Source organism: Schistocerca gregaria, chromosome 6, assembly GCF_023897955.1.
Source record: "Schistocerca gregaria isolate iqSchGreg1 chromosome 6, iqSchGreg1.2, whole genome shotgun sequence".
NCBI classification, from domain to species: Eukaryota; Metazoa; Arthropoda; class Insecta; order Orthoptera; family Acrididae; genus Schistocerca; species Schistocerca gregaria.
The window spans coordinates 80,957,480-80,979,864 of record NC_064925.1 but is presented as its reverse complement, the minus strand read 5'-3'; the positions used below and the strand labels follow the sequence as shown (position 1 = coordinate 80,979,864).

The following is a 22,385-nucleotide window of genomic DNA, read 5'->3' as shown; positions in this document are numbered from 1 at the left end:
CTTGCGGTTATAGTTTTGCTTTATGTTGTTGAGGGAAATCCTGTTGAAAGATTTTGTAACTTTGTTAATTCAGAAAGTCAGCTTGCTCATTCTATAGCTGAGAGTATTCTGAAAGAAATTGAACCATTAATTGGCGATGATCGAACATAACTAATAGAGTTACGATGGTGTAAACGTTATGAGTGGCAAGTCGAACAGGGTTTAGAAATTAAAGACAAATATACAAATGCAAACTACATCCACTGTTATGCGCATCATTTCAACCTTATGCCTATGGCAGCCTCTGTTAATCGCAAAGCCCGCATCTTTTTTGCACACATTTCAGGTAATTCTTCTTTCTTTTCTAACTCGCCATAGAGATCAAAAGTGTTGCGTAGCATTATTCACAAGTAAGAGCATAAAACTACCTCCTCTATCTGAAAAAGCTGGTTCATACAAACAAAGACTGCAAGATAATGAAGTATTTTCTGGCTATCATTTTTCTACAAGATAATGCCTCATGCAGACGTACTTTCTAATCAGCTTCAGAAGAAGATAACCGAACCGACCGCAGGAATGGAAGACAACCCAGAACATTGATACTATAATGTAAAACATCAGAGATGTCATTGACTTCATCCTTATCGAGATTAGTCGAAAATGATGAAACGATGCCTGCTTAATGGGCGTAAAAAAGAGATGTTTTGGAAGTGTGCCATGCCTTCCTTTTTGAAATAAAATTACGTTTTCAGTTCACTGGACACCTCATTGCAACCAGCTTATTTGATTTAAATCAGTCTGACAAATACATCACAGATTTTCCTGACAAATACCTTGAGATTAAAGACACATTTACATTTCTGGAAAAAAGAAAGTTGAAGTGTGAGCTTCAAGAGTTTGATGTTAGCCCTGAGTTGGGAGAAGTTACAATTCTTTCGCTGATTCTAGAGATGAACTTCGTGACACATTCGATGACAAGACTGTTAAAGTTTTGAAACTACTAATCACAACATCTGTCTCGACATCAGAAGCTGAGCGTGCTTTTCAGTGCCCAAGAGAATTAAAACGTTCCTACGAAACACCATGAAAAACGAATGCCTGAGTGCCTTAGGGATGCTATCCTGTGAAGAGTCGTTCGTGTATAAAATTGAACATTTCAGTCTGAGATGACAGATTTATCGCCAACAAGAAGGAGCGACGAATCGATTTACAATATCGTTCCTACTAATTATTTTGAAACTGTCTTCCCAAAGGCACGGAGTTGCTGCTTTTGGTGAGTACAATGCTTTTCGTTTTAAATGTCGGTAATTTGATTAAATTTTCTTCGCAAAATCCAGATTACAAGTTCAAATAATTTATACATGCTCCATTATTTCTCGTACCGGCACTCAATTTGTAGCAGAGACTTTTCTGGTAGTTGCTGGCGAACATAAGCAAAAGAGGCATTCTGGCTGTTGAGGAAGACGGGAGTGGGGGAAGAAGCCACGCCTCCCTCTCACAGGGCTGGCAGCCTACGTCCGTATTTTGTGCTCCTGGGAAGGCAGAACCGATGTAATAATGTACATACCGATGGCTGATTCCATCTGGTGTTGTGAGAGTCATATTCGAACCCTGCGACAGAGCAAGATTGCTCTCTGCACTCACTTCAAAATAAGAAAAGGAAACAACCAGGACGCACAACTCAAAGCAAACCGGAGCACATAAATCATTTGGTAGCTGCTAGAGCGCAATTTTTAGCTGAAAATAGATGAAATTAGGAAATAAGACACTTAAAGTAGTACATGAGTTTTGCTATTTGGGGAACAAAATAACTGATGGTGGTCGAAGTAGAGAAGATATAAAACGTAGACTGGCAATGACAAGAAAAGCATTTCTCAAGAAGAGAAATTTGTTAACATCAAGTATAGATTTACGTGCCAGGAAGTCTTTTCTGTAAGTATTTGTATGGAGGGGGTAGCCATGTATGGAAGTGAAACAAGGACGATAAATAGTTTAGACAAGAAGGGAATAGAAGCTTTCGAAACGTGGTGCTACAGAAGAATAGTGAAGATTAGATGGGTAGATCACATAACTAATGAGGAGGTAATGAACAGAACTGAGGAGAAGAGGAATTTGTTGGACAACTTGACAAGAAGAGGGGGTCGGTTGGTAGGACATGTTCTGAGGCATCAAGGTATCACCAATTTAGTACTGGAGGGCAGCGTGGAGGATAAAAATCGTAGAGGGAGACCAAGAGGTGAATACACTAAGTAGATTCAGAAGGATGTATGTTGCAGCAGTTACTTGGAGATGAAGAAAGCTTGCACAGGATAGAGTAGCGTGGAGAGCTGCATGAAACCAATCTCTGGAATGAAGACAACAACAACAACATTCGGAATGCTAAGGATGACACTGAAACATATGCAAGACTCCCTTAGTGAAGTCGGGACTGAATCATGGCTTTGTGGAGCTGCAAAAGGTAGAGCAAACTGCACCTCAGCTAGTGTTACTGAGGCAGCAAAGTATGTTGAGGAGTTGCTGGCACTTTCATTTAAGTTGGAGAAGGGGGGCGAGCCATGTCAGCCATCGAAGACCAGTGCAAAAAAGCGGTGCATCTCAACTACAAGAAGTAATTTTACCGTGTAGGTAAAGCTCTTGGTGTGAGTGGACAGTAACGACGGTAACAGAAGTGCATGATAGAAGTCTTGGCGGCTGAAAACCGAAAGCCCTGTGTGAGAGTCCATGCATGCACCTATCAAATGACACCTTATAGACGAGTTTCAACAACAATCATACTAGAGGCGCAAAAATAAACGCAAAAATCGTCAACATATAATGAGGACAATACCAAAATCCCCACAGCTACCGCTAGACCATTGATGGGCACTAGAGAGAGGGAGACACTCAATACAGAGCCCTGTAGGACCCTACTCTCTTGGATATCAGGGGCACTGAGTGAAGAGCGACCTTGAACTTGGAACATCCAGTGTGACAGGAAGTTCTTGACAAAAACTGAGAGTGGACCCTGGAGACCACACTCATATATTGTAGTAAGGATGTGGTGACACCATGCCATGTCATAACCCTTCTGTAAGTCGAAAAAGACATTGATGAGGTGCTGATGACGTACAAAAGCCGTCTTGATGGTGGGCTCTAGGTGAACCAAATTATCAGCAGAGGAACAGCTCTTGCGAAAACTTGCCTGAGATGAAGCCAAAAGGCACCGAGACTCAAGGAACCAACACAGCTGCTTGCTCACCATGCTTTTGAGCAACTAACAGAGAACATTGATTGGGTGATACCTGTCCATCTCAAGTGGGTTCTTAGCCTGTTTTAGTACTGGAACTATAGTGCTTTCTCCCCTGTGCAAAGGGAACTCATCCTCGTTCCAGATCAGATTTAAGAGGGCAAGTATGCGATGTTGGCAATCCACTGAGAGATGTCTCAGCAGTTGTTTGTGGATGTGGTCTGCCCCTGGGGCTATATCAGGGCAATGGGCTAGGGCGCTGACGAGTCCCCATTCACTGAATGGAGCATTGTGTGGGTGCAGTTGGTGCGTAGTAAAATATAGGTGAATTCGCTCCACCCACTGTTTTATGAGCTGAAAGGTAAGGTGATAGTTCTCACATGCAGATGCAAGAGTGTAATGCTCAGTAAAATTCTTGGCAAAACCGTCTGGATCAGTATAAATGGCACCATCTAAGGAAATACGTTGTAAATCTTCAGAGGACTGGAAGCCATAGAGTCGTCTGATCTTTGCCCATACCTATGATGAAGAGGTACATGATCCAATGGTGGAAATGTACCATTCACAAGATTCTTGCTTTCGTCGTTTATGAGGTAGCAAACACATGCATGGAACAATTTAAAGCCAATGAGGTGCACCAGTGAAGGGTGCCACTTATGGCGTTGTAGAGCTTGTCTACGATCTCTAATGGCCACAGTGATCGCTGGGATCCACCAGGGTACCGTCTTCCAATGCAGGCATTGGGGGGAGGGATCCTGAGGAAGAGGGGTGGCTTGGTTAGCTACCAATAGAATGGCTGCCATTGTATGCTGAACAGCTGCTTCGATTCTGACATGCAATGGGGAGGTGAACCAATCCCAGTCAGCATTACAGACAATTCACCTGGTTGCAACGCTGAGGGAGGGACAGAAGATTGGGAAGTAGTCGCTACCAAACAGGTCATTGTGGACTCTCCAGTGGGTAGATGGTAGAAGACCAGGACTGAAAAAGGAGAGATCAATGGCCGAATACGTTCTGTGTGCCACACTGAAGTGTGTGGAGACACCAGAGTTCAAGACACAAAGATTGAGCTGTTGCAGTAATGTTTCGGTGTCTTTACCATGGCCAGTGATCATTTCTTCACTCCACATAGTATTATGGGCGTTGAAGTCGTGCAAGGCTAGGAAATATGGGGCGGGGGGAGCGAGCTGAGAGAGTAATCAGATAGTACATCCTGGGACATAACATTATTGGGAGGGAAATAAACAATGGAAAAATCCTGATGTGCCATTACCCGAGAAGCCACTGCCTCCAATGGCGTATCAAGATGTACTAGGGCACTGTATTTAGAGTCCAGGACATATTTACAAACTCCACCCAATACCCTCTCATAGTTGGTTGTTGTTGTATCCAGATTCCGCTCCAGCTACCACCAGGTCTGGGTTGATACTATGGAACCTTTTGGCAATGTTAGTTTGAAAGGGTGGCCTGATGCCCTTCCTGTCACCAGCCCATACACCTCCTCCTCCCCCCCCCCCCCCCCCCGGGGACAGAATTAGTGTACCCCAGCTGTCTGCATCGATTGTAAACTGTCAAACAGTGCAAAAACTGAGGCAGGCTGTGGGGACCAGCCCAGTATTCATCTAGTGGGATATGGAAAACCGCATAAATACCACATCCAGGCTGGCTGGCACACCGGCCCATCATCATTAATTCACCAAGTGGATTCGATTCGGGGCCAGTGCGCCTACCCAAATCCAGGAAGCAGCATATTAGCACTCTTGGCTAATCTGGAGAGTTCTCATAGTCGCTGCAATTCTTAACCTCAGTAGGTATAAAGGGAAGGGGTCTTAGTTGCTGGAAATCATAGTCTCTGGATGGCAGTAAAGAGTTCAGGGTATGTGCTTAAAAGCCGTTTTAGTTCGGCTACATTGTGGAAAAATCCGTTACAATTCCACTAGAGAATTAGACTGTCTGAATACTCTGGCGGTATGTAGAGACCAAGGGATGGGAGCATGTTATGACTCAGGGTCATGCACTGCCACTGGTTGAGATGTTAGGGGATCCACTGACATACGTTCTGTGTCACATTGCCTTGGGAGACCTGGTGCCTCAGGGGCCACCAGGATCTTCACCTTGGGCATAGAAAGGGTAAATGCAGACTCCAATGGCGTGGGGCCTACTGGAGTTTCCTTAATCTTAAAGGATGTCTTTTGTTCTTCTTGTCCTTAGAAGTCAAGGTCTGAGAAGGTTTCCCTGTATTGGTTTCAGGGACATAGGAAGAACGAGAAGTCCGATGGCCAGCAGCCTGTGGTTCCTTCAGCCACTGGCTGGTGTCTGACTGTGGACCAGCAGCACCTCTTTCTAGCTAGAGAAGCCAAAGAGGAGGAGATGCCTCTGGCTGGTGGATGGGGACCAGCAGGTATCAGTAGGCGGCTCTGAGGGCCCACTGCATGAGGTGCAACAGATGAAGGTACCATGGACAGAGAAGGTGCAACGTTGCAGCTGCAGCATAAGATTGTGTCATTTGTCTGGGGTTTAGATGCTCTTACTTATTTATGGTCTCTTGCTATGTAGGCTTGTCCAGGGTCTTATAGTCTGGATTTCCTTCTCGCACTTAAAAATGAACCAATCTGGTGAACTGGGAGAGTGGAGCTCGCTGTGGGGGAGGGGTACAAGGAATGTTCACATGCAGCAGACATCAGACATCCACAATCCTTGCAGAGAGGGGTAGCAGTGCAACAGGAAGACATATGTCCGAATTTCACACACCTGATGTAGTTCGAAGGAGGAGGAACATAGTGTTTCACTCCACACAGGCAGACCACACCTTGACCTTCTCAGGCAACGTATCACCCTCGAAAGGCAAAATGGAGGCCCCTAGGAACTGTTTTCCCTTGGTCCCCTATGGGTGTGACAGATGAAGTGCACACCCTGTAGCTCTAAGTTGGCCCACAGTTCATCGTCAGATTGCAGAAGAAGATCACAGAGAAAGATGACACGCTGGACGATACTGAGACTGTCATTCGGAGTGACACTCATGGGAATGTCACATAACTTAGCATCACCTGTGACTGGCTCTTGATACTGGAGATAGCTGCAGCTTCCCCCTATATGTCCTCAACGTTTTCCACAAAACCTAAACGCTTTGTGGCCAAAACAGTGCCTCCATCAGTCATGGCACAGACCACGTATTGGGGGGAGAATTTTCTCCTTGTCGTTTAGCACTATGCCGCGCCCCCCCCCCCCTTCACCACCACCTTTGTGCTCCCCAATTTTGATGTTAAATTTATCACTACTCTTATTTCTGCTTCTTCTCATCAATGTCAAAACATGTTCTGTTCTGGCCCACCAAGCTAGCAATGTGTTGCGCTGCTTCCCGAGTGGGAAGGCATTCCCGTCCCCAGCATGAATCATTGAATCATCCCGGTGGGTTAGTGTTGAGGTCCAGTGTGCTGGCCAGCCTGTGAATGGTTTTTAAGGCGGTTTTCCATTTGCCTCAGTGAATATGGGCTGGTTACCATTTTTCCGCCTCAGTTACGATATGTTGGCGACTGCTGTGCAAACACTGTCTCCACGTATGCGTACACCACAATTACTCTACCACACAAACATTTAGGCTTACATTTGTTTCGTATGAGACAGTTCCTGGGGGATGGAGGGGGGCTCCACTGGGGGCCAAACTGCACAAAAGCCCTCCTGGGTTTAGTGTGGGATGGTGGTGGGGTGGGTGGATTGCTGTGGCCTCTTGTGGAGTTGTGAACCACTGAGGGCTATGGTGGGACAAAGCCTCTCTGTCGTTTCTAGGTCCTCGGTTCAATACACAGTATACAATGTTCTGTTCTCATTAGACTGTTCAATCTATCCAAGGTTTACTGTAATTCTTACTCGGGTAATGGTTTACAGTAATTTCCTACTTTACTATTCATAATAAACCCTTCTCCCTTTATACTATTTTCTACTGCTGCTGATATTATTCTATATTTGTCAGACCAAATATCCCTATTTTCATCTCATTAATCTGACTCCCACTACACTTACATTAAGCTTTTTTTATTTCCTTTCCAGCTTCCCTACCACATTTAGACTTCCGAATTCAAAGTCTTGACTCACTGAATGTTACCCTTGTTGAATATTCACCGTTTTTCTGATGGTCACTTGACTACTGGCAGTCCTGTTCCTGAGACCTGAATGGGGACTGATCTATAATCTTTTACAAATGGAGATATTATGGTCCTTTTGCTCAGTTAAATGATGCACATTTTATGTCTTCAGTGCTGTGATTTCCATTGCCTTCTGTGTCCTCATTCATCTGCACCCTCGTTCCGTGTACTCAAAGAGCTGAGGTGAATCATCATAGCGTCCCATTACAGACGTAACTGAGTAGATAAATCATTCCAAATGATTGGACTGGACTTCTGTGGCCCCTTAGCAAAAACAACAGCAGTGAATCAATATATGTTAACTCTAATTGATCGTTTTTCATGTTACTTGGCCAAAACCGCCATACCACATCAGGCTACGGTTAATCAATGGTTGTTGATATTCAGAATGCCAGAGACTGTAACAAATGACCATGGAACTAAACATTATGTCTGAGTTATTGAAGCCATTATTCGACTATTACGTGTAAAGAGGTTACAAACTAATGAACTATCCTTCAGGTGATCTGCAGAACTGTAAGTGTTTGTGGGACAAAGGGGAAAGTGTTCAGTTATTACATGAGTAGTAGCCTCACAAATGAGGACACCCGCTTACAATTCAGCCTGCCTGAGAGCAATTCATCGTGGTTATGCACAACTCGAAAATGCACGAAAACACAAATCTATCCCCCTGTGAGTTGATTTCAGCAAACAACTGCATTCCCCCTTCGAATAATGCGAAAAATAAAATAATAATCGAATCCTTATACCGACTTCCCAACTAATATGTTTCAACTGCTGAAAGGTTAAAAGAAAAACTTGGGTTTAATTTCAGACATGTACACTTGACAGAAAAAAAAAGGATCACTGCCAAATACAACCAACATAATGTAGCTGTGTTGCTGGTCCTCTAAACACCAAAACCCGGTGGGGTACACTTGTTTGACTACACATAATCGGTACTGCAAGAGACTACTAGAGACCAATGGTCTTTATGACAGTCAGTCTAAGCGTCAACTAATATCGTCATACAAAACATATTAGAAAACACGTTCTTGGCGATGAGACACCCCATAACACTCATAAACTAAACTTAATTACAACAAGTGACATTCCAAAAGTTATGAGAAAACGGATTATTTTACATATATCGTACAGTAATCCTTAGTCAAAATTATGCACTTGAGACAATATATGGAGTTGCAAAGCTGTACAGCAATTGGAAAAAAGTTTTTCGCTCTCGAAAAGGTTTTCCATCCATGTCTAGACAGTCATGAACGAGGGATTGGACAGTATGTTTCGCATTACAGGCGACACAACTAGAATATCCGATGTGCATCGTAAAAAAATAGTATTAAATTTCCGCAACTCTGCGTGCAGAGCATAGGACAACAAAGACACCCCATAACACTCATAAACTAAACTAAATGACAACATTCTTTGTGAACATATTTTCTACAATATACTTAATGTAATAGACTTGTGACTGTTTCTAACATGAACACTGATATGCGCGACTTTACAAGTACTTCTATGTAAAAAGTATTATTCTCTGGTTTGTGTGTTATGAATAAATAAAAAGCTATTGGCATCCCAAATTTGGAACTCACCAAATCATTTAGCTGAACTGAGAGTCTTTGCCATCTCACCAGTTATTTTACAGCCCCGCAAGAGAAACAACCCAAAATTTTCCTTAATCCAACATTGAGGTTGCAACCTGCTTTGTCGAAAACAAGAACTTGTGATCTGAGCACTACATCTGCACTGAGACAAGAACATCTATAGGAGATCTCAGGTCAGTGGTGTTTGACAGAATCTCAGTGTTCTACACTGAAGTGGCAGGACACATCTAGGCCCCTAACATGTCCTGCATCTCCACTACAAATCGAGACAGGTACATGACATCTTTGGTAAGCAAAGAAGAAATTAGTGTCGAAAATGAGTGTTGATTTGGAAATAGACTAAACTCCTCGCTTTTGATAGTTAGTTTGGTTAACACTCGACAGGGTCTGCAGACGACCCCTCATTTCAGTCACATCTGATTATTCCTCTCTTCCTTTGTACTACTCGGTAAATACTTATTTCCAAGACCATAGTAGGCTGTCAATCGTTTAAAAATGTGTAATTTGTGAAAATAATGCGCTGTGACATTTTGTTAAACTTTTAAAGTTGTGTATTTACATGAATGGAAAGAGTTTTTTTTGTTTTGAAAATCACTAAAATTCTAACAAACAGCCACAGAACTGCAGATAATGACAGAAGAAGATTGTTATACGCTGGAGTGCTTGCAGAAATGTCCTTGGATACAATAACCTGCAAAAATGAAACTGCATGAACGGTTGAGGCAGATACAGTGTGTGTAGATAGGCAGAACATGAGTGTGGAGTCAGTCTGATGGCCTCACTCTGCTGTACAGAACACAAGTGACGAGTTACTCTGATGGACTTAGGACCTGTTGGGCGAAAATTCTTATTTTTGATAATACATCATTGTAAATGGGGATTAAATTTTGGTGACAGGTCATTAATAATGATGATAAAAATATGGCAATAAATGATCAATAAATAATGGTGACAAGTAATAAATAATTGTAATCAACATATTTTTATATGAGATAAAGGAGAACAATGGCCTGTTTTCCCAAGATGAACTTTGACCCTTGGCCTTGAAGGAGAAAGATTCAAGTCCGCAAGCCTTACAGATGACTGACGGTGATCTCTGTCTTCAGAGGCCTATTGGCCTGATACCACCAAATCTCATTGATAGCATCCAGGTACCCTCCAAAAATAGTAAAATATTTAGGCGTAATCCTGATTGAGCATTTACACTGGGGCAAATAAACTGTCACAGTATGCAGTGTAACCCCCCGAGTGGCAAGGTCCATGATTCTTGGGGGGGGGGGGGGGGGGCAAGAATCATGGACCTTGCCGTTGGTGGGGAGGCTTGGGTGCCTCAGCGATACAAATAACCATACCGTAGGTGCATCCACAACGGATGTTTGAGAGGCCAGACAAACGTGTGGTTCCAGAAGAGGGGCAGCAGTCTTTTCAGTAGTTGCAGGGGCAACAGTCTGGATGATTGACTGATACGGCGTTTTAAGATTAACCGAAACGGCCTTGCTGTGCTGGTACCGTGAATGGCTGAAAGCAAGGGGAAACTACAGCCGTAATTTTTCCCGAGGGCATGTACATTTACTGTATGGTTAAACGATGATGGCGTCCTCTTGGGTAAAATATTCTGGAGGTAAAATAGTCCCCCATTCGGATCTCCAGGTGGCGACTACTCAGGAGGACGTCGTTATCAGGAGACAGAAAACTGACGTTCTATGGATCAGAGCGTGGAATGTCAGATCCCTTAACCGGGCAGGTAGGTTAGAAAATTTAAAAAGGGAAATGGATAGGTTAATGTTAGATATAGTGGGAATTAGTGAAGTTCGGTGGCAGGAGGAACAAGACTTCTGGTTAGACGAATACAGGGTTATAAATACAAAATCAAATAGGGGTAATGCAAGAGTTTAATAATGAGTAAAAAATAGGAGTGGGGGAAAGCTACTACAAACAGCATAATGAACGCATTATTGTGGCAAAGATAGACATGAAGCCCACGCCTACTACAGTACTACAAGTTTATATGCCAAGTAGCTCTGGAGACGACGAAGAAATTGAAGAAATGTATTATGAAATAAAAGAAATTATTCAGATAGTGAAGGGAGACGAAAATTTAATAGTCATGGGCGACTGGAAAAGGGAGAGAAGGAAACATAGTACGTGAATATGGATTGGAGATAAGAAATGAAAGAGGAAGCTGTCTGGTAGAATTTTGCACAGAGCACAACTTAATCATAGGTAACACTTGGTTCAAGAATCACAAAAGAAGGCTGTATACATGGAAGAATTCTGGAGACTCTAGAAGGTATCAGTTACATTATATAATGGTAAGACAGAGATTTAGGAGCCAGGTTTTAAATTGTAAGACATTTCCATGGGCAGATGTGGACTCTGACCACAATCTATTGGTTATGAATTGTAGATTAAAACTGAAGAAACTTCAGAAAGGTGGCAGTTTAAGGAGATGGGACCTGGATAAACTGACTAAACCAGAGGTTGTACTGAGTTTCAGGGAGAGCATAAGGAAAAATTGACAGGAATGGGGGAAAGAAATACAGTAGAAGAAGAATGGATAGCTTTGAGGGATGAAGTAGTGAAGGCAACATAGGATCAAATAAGTAAAAAGACGAGGGCTAGTAGAAATCCTTGGGTGACAGAAGAAATATTGAATTTAATTGAAGAAAGGAGAAAATATAAAATTGCAGTAAATGAAGCAGGCAAAAAGGAATACAAACGTCTCAAAAATGAGATCACCGGGAAGTGCAAAATGGCTAAGCACAGATGGCTCTACGCCAAATGTAAGGATGTAGAGGCTTATCTCACTAGGGGTAAGATAGATACTGCCTACAGGAAAATTAAAGAGACCTTTGGAGAAAAGAGAACCACTTGTATGAATATCAGGAGCTCAGATGGAAACCCAGTTGTAAGCAAGCAAGGGAAAGCAGAAAGGCGGAAGGAGTATATAGAGGGTTTATACAAGGGCGATGTACTTGAGGACAATATTATGCAAACGGAAGAAGATGTAGATGAAGATGAAATGGGAGATACGATACTGCGTGAAGAGTTTGACAGAGTACTGAAAGACCTAAGTCGAAAGAATGCCCCGGGAGTAGCCAACTTCTGACTGAAATTCTCTCTTTAAAATTCTAAAGGTGGCAGGGGTAAAATACAGGGAGCGAAAGGCTATTTACAATTTGTATAGAAACAAAATGGCAGTTATAAGAGTCGAGGGACATGAAAGGGAAGCAGTGGTTGGGAAGGGAGTGAGACAGGGTTGTAGCCTCTCCCCGGTGTTATTCAATCTGTATATCGAGCAAGCAGTGAAGGAAACAAAAGAAAAATTCGGAGTAGGTATTAAAATCCATGGAGAAGAAATAAAAACTTTGCGGTTCGCCGATGACATTGTAATTCTGTCAGAGACAGCAAAGGATTTGGAAGAGCAGTTGAACAGAATGGATAGTGTCTTGAAAGGAGGATATAAGATGAACATCAACAAAAGCAAAAAGAGGAGAATGGAATGTAGTCGAATTAAGTCAGGTGATGCTATGGGAATTAGATTAGGAAATGAGACGCTTAAAGTAGTAAAGGAGTTTTGCTATTTGGGGAGCAAAATAACTGATGATGGTAGAAGTAGAGAGGATATAAAATGTAGACTGGCAATGGCAAGGAAAGCGTTTCTGAAGAAGAGAAATTTGTTGACTTCGAGTATAGATTTAAGTGTCAGGAAGTCATTTCTGAAAGTATTTGTATGGAGTGTAGCCATGTATGGAAGTGAAACATGGACGATAAATTGTTTGGCAAGAAGAGAATAGAAGCTTTCGAAATGTGGTGCTACAGAAGAATGCTGAATATTAGATGGGTAGATCACATAACTAATGAGGAGGTATTGAATAGAGTTGGGGAGAAGAGAAGTTTGTGGCACAACTTGACTAGAAAAAGGGATCGGTTGGTAGGACATGTTCTAAGGCATAAAGGGACCACGAATTTAGTATTAGAGGGCGGCGTGGAGGGTAAAAATCGTAGAGGGAGACCAAGAGATGAATACACTAAACAGATTCAGACAGATGTAGGTTGCAGTAGGTACTGGGAGATGAAGAAGCTTGCACAGGATAGAGTAGCATGGAGAGCTGAATCAAACCAGTCTCAGGACTGAAGACCACAACAACAACATGCAATTTAAAAATTAAGAATACCATTTCGATCCAAAATTAAACATTCAGTGTACCACATGCAACAGGTCTGGTGTCGAAGAGGGTTCATGTGGACAAAAAATCACACGGACACAAAACGGTTAGTTTGCACTGACAGGGTTAGTCCACTTACTGGTGCAGTTACAACAGTGCAGAACACAGCAGGTAGTAAAGTATGGGATGTATTTGGGGAAAGACTGTTAGACACAAAGAAAAAACAAATAACATGCTGAAGTGGGTACATATGTTACCAATGCCGACAATATCTGGACAGATATCCCAGTTCCCTTCCTTGTGTAGAACAGTAAACCATATTTCCACAACATTGTTGAAAACTATTAATACTTTCCTCATCGCTATTTATTTCTATTAATTTTGCTCTATCATCTCGCCTGATAACCTTACACTACTAGTTCTTGCTCTTCTCCAAAACACACCGGAAGTTCTCCAGATTCGATTCCTTATTACAGCTGCTATGCATTTCTGTTGTACATCATTATTCACACTGGTGAAAACGTAACGAGAAAATTACTTAACACTATGTTAACTAAGCTGACAATTCTGAAATATCGAATGTTTTTTACTGTATCTATTTTATGACATGCGAATCATGTACTAATTTGTTGTTGTGGTCTTTAGTCTGAAGAATGGTTTGATGGAGCTCCAGATGCTAGTTTATCCTATGATAGCCTCATCATCTCTGCATAACTACAGCCATTTGAACCTGCTTCTGGTGGTAAAGCCTTGCTCTCCCTCTGCAACCTTTACTCCTCACACTTCCCTCCGTTACCAAACTGACAATTCACTGATGCCTCACAATGGATCCTATCAATTGCTCTCTTCTTTTAGACAAGGTAAACCATAAATTACTTTTTCCTTCAACTAGAATCAGTAAATCCCCATAAGTTATTCAATCTGCTAATTCAATCTTCAGCATTGTTTTACAGCATCACATTTCAAAAGCTTCTTTTCTCTTCCTGTCTGAACAGTTTATCGCCGATGTTTCACTTCGGTACAAGGAGATACTCTTTTTCAAGAAGTGGTTTTTTACCTATTTCCAATCTGGATTTTGTATTTTCTCTATTTCAGCCATCATTAGTTCTTTTGCTGCCCAAATAGTGTCTCACTGTGTGTTCCTAATAATTCCCTCAGCATCACCTGACCTATTTCGATTATCTTCCATTACCCTTGTTTTACTTTTGTTGATGTTCAGCTTATACCCCACTGTATTTTCAAGACACAGCCTAATCCATTCAACTGCTCTTCCACAACTGTTGCTGCCTGTGAGAGAATTACAAAGATATTGGAAAATCTCAAAGGTTTCATCTCTTCTCTCTTGACTTTTAATTTCGTTTCCAAATATCGCTTTTGTTTCCTTGACTGCTTGCTCAGATCGAATGACATCGAGGATAGGATTCAACCCTGTCTCACTCCACTCTTAACTAGTTCTTTCCTGTTACGCCCTTAAGATGTTTTAGAACTGCAGTCTTGTTCTATTACAAGTTGTAGATCACCTTTAGCTCTCTGCATTTTATCCACATCACCAACAAAATTCCAGTTAGTGTACCCCAGTCAACAATGTCAAAAGCTTTTTCTAAACCTCCAAATGATATAAATGAAGGTTTGCAGTTCTTCAGTCTGTTTTCTAAGGTAAGTCTCATAGCCAATATTGTCTTATGTATTCCTACATTTCTCCTGAACAGCAACTAATCTTCGCCAAGGTTGGGTTCTACCAGGTTGTCCATTCATCTGTAAATAATGCATGTCAATATTTTGCAACCATGGCTTATTAAACTGCCAATTCAGTAATATTCACACCTGTCAGTATCAACCTTCTTTGGAATTATGCACATTATAATTGCTGGTATATCTGTTCTTATGATTATGTACTGCTCATGTACAACATGTATTATATAATGTCTTAAGTGGGCTTTACACAAGTGCCTTCATAGTAAAAATCGTCTACTAGAGTGCGTGCACTTTTCGCACCTGCATATAAATCAGTAGCCAACCATGTAGCGAGTGTGTCTGTGACTTGAATGACCAATAGAATGTGCTGAATGTGTTCGGGATTTCCGAGCATATTGAGAGAAGAGGGATTGTTGTGGTATCTGCTAACATTGGAAGTTAACCCATTCTGGCCAAGCTCACTCCTATTGCAGAACTGGATAATGTGCTTTCATGGCTTCTTAATCTTTACTGCGTTGTTTGCTTGGTTTTCGTAAAAAGTTTGCATTGAAAAGCTTGCACTGAAAAAGTCTGAATTATTTGACGAGAAAAATAATTTTGTATGTTGTTTTGCACTTAACAAGAAAGGAAGATACAAAGTAAAAGTAAAGTAAAAAGGAGCTACTTACTTAGATGAGATTAGTACTTGTTCCACAGATCTTGAATACGACACTTTGTAATGATGTGGAAGAATGTGTCAGGTTAATAAAAGGTGTCTATACAAGATATTACATTAGACATGACACTTTTTTTTTTTTTTTTTTTTTTTTTTTTTTTTTTTTTGGAGCTTGGGAAATTACCCACTTGCTATATCTAAAAATTCATCTAATGAGTAGAAGGAGTTGCCATTAAGAAATTCTTTTAATTTCCTTTTAAATGCTATATGGCTATCTGTCAGACTTTTGATGCTATTAGGTTGTACATATTGTTTGATGTGTTTGCAAGTATGTATGCCTCAAGGAAATAAATGTACGTGTTTTGAAATGTCTGGATGATACTTTTTCTATTCTTTTAGTTGTCAGGAATAGAGAATTTACTACATGACCTTTGAAAAGGTTATTAATAAATTCTACTATAATATCATTCATGTTCCTACAGTTTGTTATGATATTTCGATTTCTTCATAAAAAGTATAGTCCCTCATAACCACACTTTCAGCATGCAGGTGCCAAACTACAAATCAGACAGCTTTCACAACACAGGGCTGAAACTAGTCCAGTGAAGTAAGATACCACCGCAAAGCAGCTTTCATCGAACGATTAATTAATAATATGACACATATCAATGCTGGTTTGGCTCTGACATGTGAACTAAAATGACCACTCTAGACAGATGAGACTTAGTACAGGATCAAAACGCCAGGGGCCTGTAGTGGACTTACTTGTGTCGAGTAGTCAGTTGAGACAAGAAAGTCGATCGCGTAAAAGGGGCTGTATAAGGGCGTCTGGTTACATGTACAGATAGGGTCTGAATGCCCTAATCTAGCTATATGAAGTACATAAATAATCTTTGAAGTGCAGGGGAAAGAAAAGGCGGTGACATCTCAGGAAGCTTACCTGAAGACAAGGCAGGTATCGCGAACTGGCGCACCTCCTCTGGCGCCAGCGGCAGCTGCTGGGCGAGTGCGTCGACGTGCGCCTCGCGGCACCAGTGCGCCGGCGCCAGCAGAGCCACCTGTAGGAGGGCCCGAGAAGCTGCCCAGAGCGCGCCACACGCGCACACCAGCGTCCACGCCAGCCGGCGCTGCATCGCGCCAGTCCAGCACCTGCAGAACGCACCCAATTCTATACGTACACACTGCTGCATCATGTCCAAAGACTTTAAAAAGACACGTGTGCACTTGAGAAAAAAAACTGGCGAATAGCTGTCGAGAGGCAAAAATAACACGCTGGTTGGCAGGAGTGTGAGACTGCGTGGCCCAGTCTGACGTACATCTGCCTGAGAGCGGCTGAATTTCGACCTGCTCCCTTGTGGACATGATGCCCCTGGCTTACACTGTTGGACAGTAGCTCGCCAAATACGAGCAGTGTTAGTACTCTGGGAGTCACTATCTGACAATTGTGTGGTGTAAGATGCGGAGAACTTTACGAAGCAAAATAATGCTTGGGGAACATAAAAATGTTCCTAATATAGAGATAAGACAAAGAAATACAAGCTTTTGGAAGAAATATGGCTGAAGTCTTCGTGTTCATGGGATTAATTACAAATACATAATTATGTAACATTTTTCAATACAATCTTGTTGCACAAAATTAAATAATTGCTGCAGACATAGATAATGTATAACTAAGTATGGCAGTTGTAAGTTCAGTGACAACATGCTAGCTGTATACTATTATCTTTTACGATTTCTCAAGAGCTGAAGAAAATTAAGCAGAGAAGAAGCGGAAGTGTGGGCAGATGACAGTCACAAATGAAACTTGTCCTATTTTGATGCATTGAATTTGCTATTCCAGGACAAGGTTCCACACAAAGCAATTTGGTAGGTGTAAATATTTTCTTCAAAATTTGTCGTCAAGTGCTACTAAGACATTCGGCCCTTAGTAGATTTAAAGCAATGTCTGAGTTATATTTCTCACATTTCTTATTTGTCCATCAGAAAAATTATTTGTTTTGTCTCCACTATCGTCGTGTACGACTTATGATTTATTGTTCTGTACATACTTTGGTGTCCAAAATTAAAGCAACTAACCGCTGTTTTCCCGTCCTGTGTCTAATTCACGATGTAATCGTACGAACTGTCAACAGTTGTCCGTACGATCGTGTTCTGCATAGAAGGTGGCATTCCGGCCAACGGATAACCTCGCCAATGATGACGTCAAGGCACCTATCAATTGAGGTAGTGTTTTCCGGGTAGTCCCCTAACTCAGAACTGCTGTGTACACAGACACAGACGGTGCAGCATGGCACATCCATAACTAGCATTAACCGTCCAAGTATTGACCGACCAAATGTAACAGGAATAGAACTCCATCCCACAAACAGAGTTCCGCCACCTGTAGAAGGCAATGCTCGCATGTTTGCATGCTTACATCCAACATTCTGTCGGATACGCCGGTTATTGATGTGCCAACATTTCACATTTGCAATGGCTTACATTAACCTGTGATCTTGCAATGTTAATCACTCATATATGTTACACAGACAAATATATTCCCTACATTTCATTACTCTACATCAATTATTTTTTGATTCTGCGTTTTTTTCCCGCCAGCGCATACTGATCTTGAGAAGACTATGAATTTTATCGACAGTACTTTTAACCATGAAATAAAGGGCACTGCAGATTACCATAAGAATTATTTGTTGCGCTAGGCAGTGCGCAGATATCTCCATAAGTGTTTTGCATCAGTTTTCGGTTCTATTATTAACGCATGTTAAACCTGCGGTTGAATGTGCAAAAGGTAAAAAATGGAGCTCAGGAGGGAGCCGGGGATGAATTTTCGTGTTCTACAGGGTAAGCTCGACGACAATTGCACAATCTGAAAAATACTTCATTACATGTACTTTTAACTTTATTTAAATTACATTGAAAGTAGGCAGAGCATTGGTCGTAAGGCAATTTACAATAATTTTGCTCTCTTTCTGAGGTGGATGAGCAGCTGCGGAATATGAGAAAGCGGGAGATACAGAGAAGACGAAAACACAAAGGTAAATGGCTGTATTTCACTCTTTTGAGAGCCATTATTCCCAGAATTCTTGCAGCTCTTTGTGATGTATCTGTACCGCCAACTCATTTCTCCTTTACTGGTCACAAAATAATGTCTAAACACGTCGCTCACATCTTTTTGTGACACTGCAGCGTTTTTTCCCTTTCTTCGTTCCAACGGAAAAAAATTACTTTTGTGTATTACCTTCTTCGCACCAGAGGGCAGGCACGAGATCTCCGTATGTGGACTCCTCATAGTGATACACTCCAGTACTCGTGTAAGAGGACTCGTTTTGGAGCAGCAAAAGATTATGGAGTGCAGATGTAGCCAACGCTATGTGTGCTACTCTGTCTGGGTTGATGTATATTGGCTTCCTCTATACTCTAAACCTTTTCGTTGAGACGCCAAAGCCGTTTTCAACAGTTCTACGAGCTCTGTAGAGGCGGTAATTACAAAGACGTTCCGGTGCTGTATCGCCTCTAAAAGGAGACCGTTTCAAGAATAAAGAATTCATTGCCAAAGCATCATACCCGCGACGGTGTAATTAACTAGAATTGTCCTTGCAGGAAGCTATGAAAGATTAGATAGGGGAATGGTTCCCTGTTCTAGCTTCTTATGCAATTTACAGTTCGAAAACAAACATCCAAGATATATTTACCAATCGCATCGAACTTAAGCATAAATTGGTTTCTAGTTTCCATCTGACAATTCCGAGAGAACAATAGTATGCGTCCCTTTATAATTATAGAAAAGGCTCCCACTATTTTGTGTAACTTCTATGACAACATACTTTCCTTCTAGCGCGCCAGGGCAATAAGCGATAAAAACACCAGTCTTCATAAGAAAGAGCGCTCACTAAAATTTAATTATTTCCATACTTTCAGTACAGTGTTTCTGCTTTTTCGGCAATCAGTCAGAAATGCGCGTTTACTCGATAAAGCGAATGTAGAACCGGTAACTTTACAAGTATAATCAGTTGAAAGTTACCAACTTTCGAATTTGATTATAAATATGGAGTGACATTTCTTTCGTAATCAGATTACTTGCATAGATGTTTACATTCCTACCTGTAATTGCATTGCTTTCAGAGCACCGTAAATTGTCGGAGCCGAGTGCGCCTTTAGCGATTCTGCCTATTTTGCAAACAGGGATGCGAAAGAGGTAATGTAAACGAGTCACCTGAAAAATGGTAATAAAATAAGTAAGAGAAAACACGATCCGCAGAAAGCTTTAACGTAGATGACCTTTACTCTATGAGGTTTTGGGATTGCAGCCTGATCATATTGACTTCTTACCACAATACTTCGGCTGGAAACCGTTCAGCCATCTTGAGGTAATTGACCGCCACTGGGCGGGCCGCCGTGGCCGAGCGGTTCTAGGCGCTTCAGTCCGGAACCGCATGACTGCTGCGGTCGCAGGTTCGAATCCTGCCTCGGGCACGGATGTGTGTGATGTGCTTAGGTTACTTAGGTTTAAGTAGTTCTAAGTTGTAGGGGACTGATGACCTCAGATGTTAAGTCCTATAGTGCTCAGAGCCATTTGATCCAATTTTTGACCGCCACTGGAGTCTGCTACTTTGTGTGTGTGTGTGTGTGTGTGTGTGTGTGTGTGTGTGTGTGTGTGTGTGTGGTAGGTTGTGACATAGCGTCACCGGTGGATGGCGGTCTTACTGTCTTGATGTAAGCGTAAAATTTGTCTATCTTACAACGACATCATGGCAGTGGCATCCTTTGAGTGGACGCTGAAAGTATGGCTGTGGGACTTGGCGTCCCATGCCACCCTCCAACGGTGGACTTTCAAGGTTGCGGGCAAGAGGGAACACAACTACATAGGCAGTGATACTGGTGGTAGTACGATCGATGTAACATATTGAGTGGCTGTATCAAGACCGACACATTATTAGTGGCCATGACAGGGCTTTCTTTAGCCATGGGCTGAATCTGATTCCTCGACGATGGTGGGAGGAACAGGGTTGTCGTGACAATGCCAGGGAGTCGTGGTGCCAATGTGGTAGAAGCCAGTGACCGTGTCGTGCAGGGCATCCACTTTGTCACAGAGATGCCTTGCCTTCTCTCGAATGGACGTCTTGAGAGTTACCATGTTTGTCTCGTCCCAGACGGTAACAACCCTCGTGGCTGGAGGGGCATGCAGGCTCCACCGAAGCACCTTATTCTGCACGCGTTGGAGGATCTGCATCCATGAAGCACTAACCATGCAACACGCGGAGGAGCCATAGGTGAAGGAAGGGTGGACAACTATCTGGCAGAGTCGGAGCTTGGTGCCTAAGGTCAGTTCCCTGCTGCTGAAGAGCGGGTACAACGCTTTTATCAGATTCTGTCCGTTTTGGGTGGCATACTCTGCATGTCGATGGAAGAGTAGTTTTTATTCATCCGGACACCTAGATATTAGGTATCCGGGGACCACGGGACCTAGACGCCTGCAATAGTGATCTTGAGGCGGAGGATTGGGTGCCGTTTGATGAAGTAGACCACCGTAGTTGAAGGAAATCTTGTTTGAACAACACGAGGAGAGTTGAGTCCACCTGCCTCTGGAGACGAGCAATGAGCTAGTCCGTGTAGCGCCTGGTCTTTTAGAGCGGGTATTGCGGCCAGTGGCAGTGTGGGATGACTGGCACATCATTAACATAAATGTTAAGGAGGATGGGAGACAACACAGAGGCTTGAGGGGTATCCATCGCGCGTTTTCCTTGCTGAGTAACCAAGAAGGTTCTATGGTGGAGGAAATCATCCATGATCTAGATATAAATGTTGGAGACTGGTAGGTAACAGTTTCGGCTTTATAGTAAAAACTGGCGCGGAAACGCAAGTGCGTTGGCGGCCGTTACTAGAGCATCCTCTATCGAAATCCACGCCATCTGTGGAGTGCAGTCGCATGCGTAAAAGTGAAACTGCATTTCCACCTCTGCCGGAACGCGCCCTCGCGGCGCTAAGAACAAACGTCAGATGTCGCCAGACGTGTCATTATGCCTAAAATGTTTTCTCTCAGAAGAAATCAGAGAGAGATCACCGTGTCCCAAGTCTTGTCCAGTTGAAAGCACTTACTGGGCAGTGAAAGGCGACTGTGGCGCTCATGTTCAACACACCTTTTATGTACTGTGCGTATTGCTATCGGCGAGTATCGCAAGAGCGATAGGCAACCCTCCGGACTCTGCAGATGAGCGGGCAGCCTACACGGCCCCTGGACGCTTCAGCATCGCGGACTCGCTCTGTCGCAGTAACGGGCGGACACCAGGCGACGGCACGAACGCTAGCAGAGGCCGCAGCTTCCAAGGAACCTGTTCGAGTCCGCCACACACGTGACCAGAAAAGAGTGCTGCGAGCTTACCGCCGCCGGCCACTATAAAGGTCAGCGCTAGAGCTACACAAGTCAGTTCTTCCGGCTTCGAGAGCCTCTCCTAGCCTCCGGGCGGGTGCTACTCATCCCATCGCCTTAGGACGCTGTCGAAGTCCATCGTAGGGACCGACGCCGCTGCGTTCAGCATTCGTTGTTGTTTCCCAGTGTGCAAGCGGACTGTATCCAGGATAGACTTTCCTGTTCCTAAATTGGTGTAATTCAGGACAGCTCCATCGTACATAGAATATTTTCCATACAAGTGTATTTGTCTATGAAGATCCTAATTCTGTTACTTTGTCAGACTTTGGGATCGCGATACTGTCAACTCTTCATATCTGTGAGCCACTTTCATTGTGATTTAGTTATTATCGTCAAAGCAGACGGGATATATTGAAAACTTTGAGCACTGTTTCTCATGTGTCGGCGCGAGCGACACAGATCGTCCTTTACCGAACGGAGAAAAGCACTAATCTTCACCGGTGGCCCGAAGGTTCTTTAACCTGATGGTTCTTTAGGATTCTGCCTACTTC

General features: G+C 42.7%; 1 protein-coding gene across 1 annotated transcript in view; it reads right to left on the bottom strand.

The window, feature by feature from the left end:
• The window catches only part of LOC126278289 (solute carrier family 22 member 16-like), a 224,849-nt gene that overhangs the window by 101,938 nt on the left and 100,526 nt on the right, over window positions 1-22,385 (bottom strand). The window contains exon 2 of the mRNA XM_049978299.1: window positions 16,408-16,616. Within this exon, the coding sequence (XP_049834256.1) occupies window positions 16,408-16,600 (193 nt within the window). The 5' untranslated portion in view covers window positions 16,601-16,616. The remainder of the gene's footprint in view (window positions 1-16,407; window positions 16,617-22,385) is intronic.